This window comes from Magallana gigas, chromosome 4, assembly GCF_963853765.1.
Source record: "Magallana gigas chromosome 4, xbMagGiga1.1, whole genome shotgun sequence".
Taxonomy (NCBI): domain Eukaryota; kingdom Metazoa; phylum Mollusca; class Bivalvia; order Ostreida; family Ostreidae; genus Magallana; species Magallana gigas.
Genome location: NC_088856.1, coordinates 41,854,775 through 41,861,250, shown reverse-complemented (window position 1 = coordinate 41,861,250; position 6,476 = coordinate 41,854,775). Strand labels below are relative to the sequence as shown.

The 6,476-nt window shown below is 31.9% G+C and overlaps 1 protein-coding gene across 1 annotated transcript; it reads left to right on the top strand.

Annotated features, from left to right (window-relative positions):
- Nucleotides 1–2,373: 2,373 nt before the first annotated feature.
- Nucleotides 2,374–4,250, top strand: LOC136274812 (tripartite motif-containing protein 66-like). The gene has a single exon (XM_066082476.1). The coding sequence runs from the start codon at nt 2,422–2,424 to the stop codon at nt 3,775–3,777; it is 1,356 nt and encodes a 451-aa protein (XP_065938548.1). The 5' UTR covers nt 2,374–2,421; the 3' UTR covers nt 3,778–4,250.
- Nucleotides 4,251–6,476: the final 2,226 nt, after the last annotated feature.

The window sequence follows — 6,476 nt, the reverse complement described above, 5'->3', positions numbered from 1 at the left end:
TGTGTTGAGTAATTCGCCGTTTATACAAGTACATGATATGTCCATCAAAATACAATATTTTATTTTTATTCTGAAGTTCAACTATCCCTATACTTTGACAGTGTATAAAAGCAGTGTTATAAAATATTAGAATGTAATATTTTTTTCATACTAACTGACATTGATGCAGATGTTGTATAATTATTTTCCGGGATCTGTATTTATGTTTAAAAAGCGAAGTATCAGCGATTATTTTTATAGAACAATAATGTTTTTTTAACGTCAGTAACCATTTTTCTTCATTCGTTTATATCCAATAGAGTACTCAACACTCATTAACATTCTTCATATTATTTACTAAACGTTTTTATCTAAGCAATAATATTACAATATTAAGCAATATCTAAACTCATTTTCTTTGAAATGGACCTTCATTTCATGTAAAAGGATCACTGACTTACATGCAAATATTCCGCGTATCTTTAAATGTTATTGATTGGATATGGGGAACCCAAAAACAACTTTTACAAAACTTGCAGGTCTGTTCAATCGGCAATACTGATTCTATTGCCTTAGCATGTACTCCCTGATTTACGTGTTTTTGTACGTAGGTCAAATTGAATAAATCATTTACATACATGTACATGCATGTACATATACTTAGGGAGGTAAGGCGATCAACAAATTAACGATTTGATTTACCTTCAATTTTAAGATATGATAGTTTAGGTTAAAGACAATTATTTAGCATAGAACAATTCCATTTAAGTGTAAACGTACTATATGTAGCGTGTACGATATTTGACGGGATATGATTTTTCAATAAGTATGCGTGGATTTGATGTAGCGCATTTCTGAATGCACCTATTTATCTTCTTATTTATTTTATATTTAGCAGTATTATACTTAGCGGACGCCGTTTTTCGCAAAAAAACCCGCTAAATAGATAAATATATAAAGGAAAAAAAAGAGACCAAACCGAAAGTTTATAAAGAGTAAAATTAATTCTTATAAACGTGGGGGTGTCAGTGAAATGTTCCACTTGCGTTGATTTATTGATCATTATTAATCAAGCCGTTCAGCATTCCTCTTCCTATGACGTTCCACTGCAAAATATTACGTTCGGATAGAGAGACTATCCCCCAACTATAATATGATTGTTGTAACATGTTTATGCCTGTGTCGAGATGAAGAGAAGTATTCTAAAAGTGATATATCAGGTGTAACATTTGTTCTAATTTATTTCTAGTTAACCAAATAAACTTATCCCTTACATGTATATATTTTATATTCTATTTGAAAGCTGTAAATCTACATATATATTTATTTATCTGAACTGTGCTGATTCTAATGTAAGCGCATGGAAACCTTTAAGTGTCAATCACATTTTTGGGTAAATAATCCAAACAGGAATTAACTGGTAATTGTTAAAAGTTACGATTTTTTAGCTGTATAACACTTAGAAATGAGTAAAAATATAGCTATTTTGTTGGAAAATGTATAATTTACGTGGTTTTGAGATCACGTTAGAGAAAGGTTAAAGAGGGGTAACTCAGTCTATTTCTAAATCAGTGATCAGTTGTTTTACTTAGTAAGAAGTTAATGTGAAAGAAATGGGGAAATTACAAGACAATCATCTGAATTTTATGTTACCTCCTTCTATGTACTATAAAAATATCAAAAATATTAGTAAATATTGAGTTAGTGAATAGAAATATAAACCGTATTCCTATCTTCTTCATAGATTCACAAAACAACCTGAGATAATTTTTTGTCTGTATTATTTTTGTAATACAAATTAAAGTATAATTATATAAATTATTCATATGAATATAGACTCTTATAGTTATGTTTTTTGCTATTGCGTATAAAATAAACTAGAGAAAAATTAAAATTAAAGCACAGCAAAGAACCGGGAAAGAGAGTCATTTCTAGATCCGCCCCTAAATCACCTGCCGTGTTACTAATCGCGTGATCCAGTACAGGTAAACAGACGAGGAAGTAGTTACAAAGTCTGGGGCGGCCATGTTGGACAAAGGTTAACCCCAATAATATAGGTCAGTAGATTGAGATGTTTGTTATATTTGCACATAAATAACAGTTAGTATTCAAAGTGATTAATTAAGCTGTCTGTAAAAACTATATATTAAGCATGAATTGATTTTATATTAATAATACAGAATTTAACAAACTATATGATTGTAATACCTCCGATTGGTGAGTCATGAATCTGATAACCTTCTCACTCTTACACCCACTTTTATAGACCTATATAATTTTAACCTCTGATTATGCATGTACATGTAAGTGAGAAGAGAAATCTTGACTTGGTAGCACAAGTAGTGATGCGTTACGATCGAATGTTAGGAAAAATGAAAAGGTGAATTTATAAAAGTGTACATTTCTTTTCAGGATTTCCTGCGTTAAAAAAGTTATCTGACTATGGACTCCCGGCGCAGTGCTCAGGACGTGTTAAGGTGTCAACTTTGCGATACCCCGGTCCCCCCTTTGTACTGTGGCATTTGTCACATACATCTATGTAAAGCCTGTGTAGGGGACCATCTATTAGATGAATCCTCAGAACACAAAATTGTTCCATTTGATAAGCGTGGATTAACTACGAAATGTGAGAAACATTCCACAAAAGTATGTGAACTTTATTGTGAAGAATGTGATATTTCTATCTGTGCAACATGTGCTTCCTCTGAACATAAAGGTCACGAGTTTACTGAGATTTTGAAATACTTTGAAAACAAAAAAGATGTCATTAAAAAAGATTTACAAGAACTAAGAAAATCCATTAATCTTAAATATCAGGAGATTGTTACTCACATATCAGTTCAGAAAGCTGATCTGAATAAAAATTCGCAGAAACTCACATCTGCCATAAATAAACATGGAGAGGACTTGCACAGAGAAGTAGACTTTATTATAAAGAAAGTTAAGTCTAACCTTGAAGAAATTCATTCTAAACAATTGGCTGTCCTAGATAAACAAGAAAATGAAATTAAACGCACGATTTCTGAAATAGTACAATGTACTGCTGATCTAGAGAAACTACTAAACTCTAGCGATATCAACCTAGTTACTGCCTACAAATCCAGGAATACAGAATTCAGAAATTTGCCTCCAAAATTTAAAGTTTCTTTACCGAGTTTTAGCCCTCCGAAGATCAACAAAGAACAGCTATATCATTATTTTGGTTCTATGAAAACTGAAGCACACGACACCACAATGGATTCCCCAGGTGCTGACGCCTCTGCTTCATACAAACCATTAATTGATGAACCACAAATTGTCAAGGATATAAATACCGATTATGGAAAACATCAACTACGCAGTGTGTCATGTCTTAGTGGTGAACATGTCTGGACAAGTAGTTTTGACAATATCTTGAGACTCTACAACCTGCAGGGAGAACTAATGAAGTCAGTCAAAACCAAGTCAGGGACCTGGCCACGGGATATAGCAGTTACAGAAAGCGGGAACCTAGTTTATACTGATGAAGAAGATAGATCTATCAACATGGTGAAGAATACAGATGTACAGACATTGATTAAATTACAGGGGTGGAAACCTTGGAATATATGTCGTACCTCATCTGATGATCTCCTTGTTGTCATGAACAGTGATGATGAAACAAAAGCAAAAGTTGTGCGTTACTCTGGCTCAAAAGAGAAACAAACTATTGAATTCAATGATAAGGGACAACCACTCTATTCATCTCGTGACATCAAATACATAAAAGAGAACAGTAACTTAGATATATGTGTAGCTGATTTTACGCCGGTGCAATAGTGGTGGTTAATCAGGCCGGAAAACTCCGGTTTACCTTCACTGGTCCTCCTTGTAGTACCAAGACGTCGTTTAAACCGTATGGCATTACAACAGACAGCCAAAATAGGATCCTGGCAGCAGACTATAACAACAACCGTATCCACGTCCTGGACCAGGACGGGCAGTATCTCCGCTATATTGACAACTGTCATTTACAATATCCTTGGGGTTTATGTGTGGACGCTTTAGACAACCTCTTCATGGCTGAGAGTGGAAGAGATAAAATAAAGAAAATCCAGTACTGCGCCTGAACAAACTGTTTGCATGCATACACTTGGTGAGGAGTGGGTTTTCAAATCCACAACATATTCATTTTTGTAATTCTACATCTTTAAAATCGAAACTGATGTCTTAAATTTAACAAGGTTGTCTGTTTATATCTATACTACTATATTATTATAACAGACTTGAATTTTTGGGCTTTAATACTGAGTAATCGGAAGAGTTTTGTCTATTATTGTTTTATATATTTTAAACATAATTGGCACTTGAAGATTACTAATTTGTTTTTATTTTTCCCAATCAAGCTTCTTCATTAATAATCAACGAGAATTCCTTTAAAAAAATCCGGAAATCATCTGGATTTTTTGTGTTTTTACAATTTTGTGCATGTGCATTACATCCACGCTAAATCACGAGAGGATCTTTATGTTTTCACATTTGCAGGGATAAACTCAGAAGCGTGTAAATTTTCATTGAAAATACAGGAGATAAATAAATCTAACTCAGTGCATTTAATATGAAAAGAAACCGAGAGTTCCGAATTTCATCATGGTGTGTAATTTTGAAGCAAAGAAAAACGTTTGTGAAAAAGTGTTGAATTCTTCATTAACATGAATTAAATTTTTAGATGAAAGGTATTTATAGCCTCAAAATGGTTTGCTATGAATAATTCGACTGTGGTTTTCAATGTACATGTAACTTCATTAATTTTCTCCAAAATCATTTCGGAGGGATTCTGCAAATTTTTGCATTTTAATTGCGGTGAAGGCCTGTCCCGAGTCACAATTAGATAATTCTAACCAAGCAGAGTGTAGTGAAATAAATAGCTTTAATGAAGGCTTAAAGCTTGGTTATGTGAATGTCAACAATATTGTGTGTCGAAGTATCTATTTCGTAAATGTCCGATATCATATGCAATGTCAACCCGTGCACGCGCGGGTCAAAGTCTAGTATTGCGTAAAAGTAAACTCTTTACACAAACAAACGTCTATGTATCAAAATGACAGTATAAAGATAATATTTGTTAACAGACTGTCTGTGTTTGATATTATATGTAGAGTGTGTTTGGTATTATGTGTTTTTACTTATATAGCATATAGAAGCGAATGAACAGCAAAAAGAACATTGTGTAAACATAACAGAGACGGCAATCTTAAATGGTTCTCCGGAAGTCAATGACCTTCATCATGATAATCAAAGCCTATCAAATATAAAACATACATCTTGTTTAATAAAAAAAAATGTTTGCTTACCTAAATTTTGAAATCTATTCCTGCACAAAATGTTCAACAACGACATTGTACTCTTGAAATCCGTTTTAAATATTGTTAATACTGACATGTGCTGAAAGCATGGAATAGCAAAATGACGTCAACTTTTCAAATGAGATTTTACACGTTATAATAGCGACGTCAATAAGCCTGGTTTTGTCAGAGAGTTTTATATATATATATATATATATATATATATATATATATATATATATATATATATATATATATATATATATATATATATATATATTTAAAATAGATTATCCCATGTTTTGTTAATGGTGAAACGACCACGTTTATCCTAAATGAGATATTTGCTAAATATTTGGTGTACATTATGCACTCATTAATGATTTGACTGCTGTTTTGGAATTTGGACTAAAATATTTTTAAAAAATATTATTCAAAACTTAATTTTTGTATCTTTTAAAAAAAGTGGCACTGTCATTCACAGACAATATTTTACTTTTTCAAAGAATTAAGTTATTTGTACGTTTCATGTGAAGTGATATAAATGTCCATGATTACAGGGACTAATGGGCCGATTTAAACAAGGCATTACTGGTCCGATTTACTGACGACAAAATAATCCATTGAATGAATGTGTAACTGGTCGGAATTATTTACAACTAAGTAACTGTCAATCCTATTGTAAAATTCTAAGTGATTTAACTAAAGTCCAGAAACGAAGGTCTTTGACTCGAGTGGTTTTTTTTTTAATTTGTTCTCTTCTTTGACTTTTAAACAAACAGAGATGAATTGAAAATAACTTGCTCTTGTCAGAGATGTTCTATTGGTCTAATGTTTATTTTGCTGCTCGATTTGCTGATAACCGACTTTATTCGACAATGACAGAGAAGTGCTTGATGAAAATGAAAACGAAAATTAAAGCACTGAAAAAAAACCCACCAGTTAATTGGCATATATGTTGTTGATAAACATCATAGATGATATTAATTAAAACTGCATTACAGCTTAAGAATTTTATGTATGAATCAAATAAAATAGTAAACACTGAAAATTGTATATGAATAAAGTATACAAATAACCGTTAAATTTTGTCATTTTTTACAATATCAAACGATGTACGAATGTTTAATGTTTAATGTTTAAATGTTTTAAAACTTACTTTACACTATTCACCCTGAGTTTTATATGATTGTG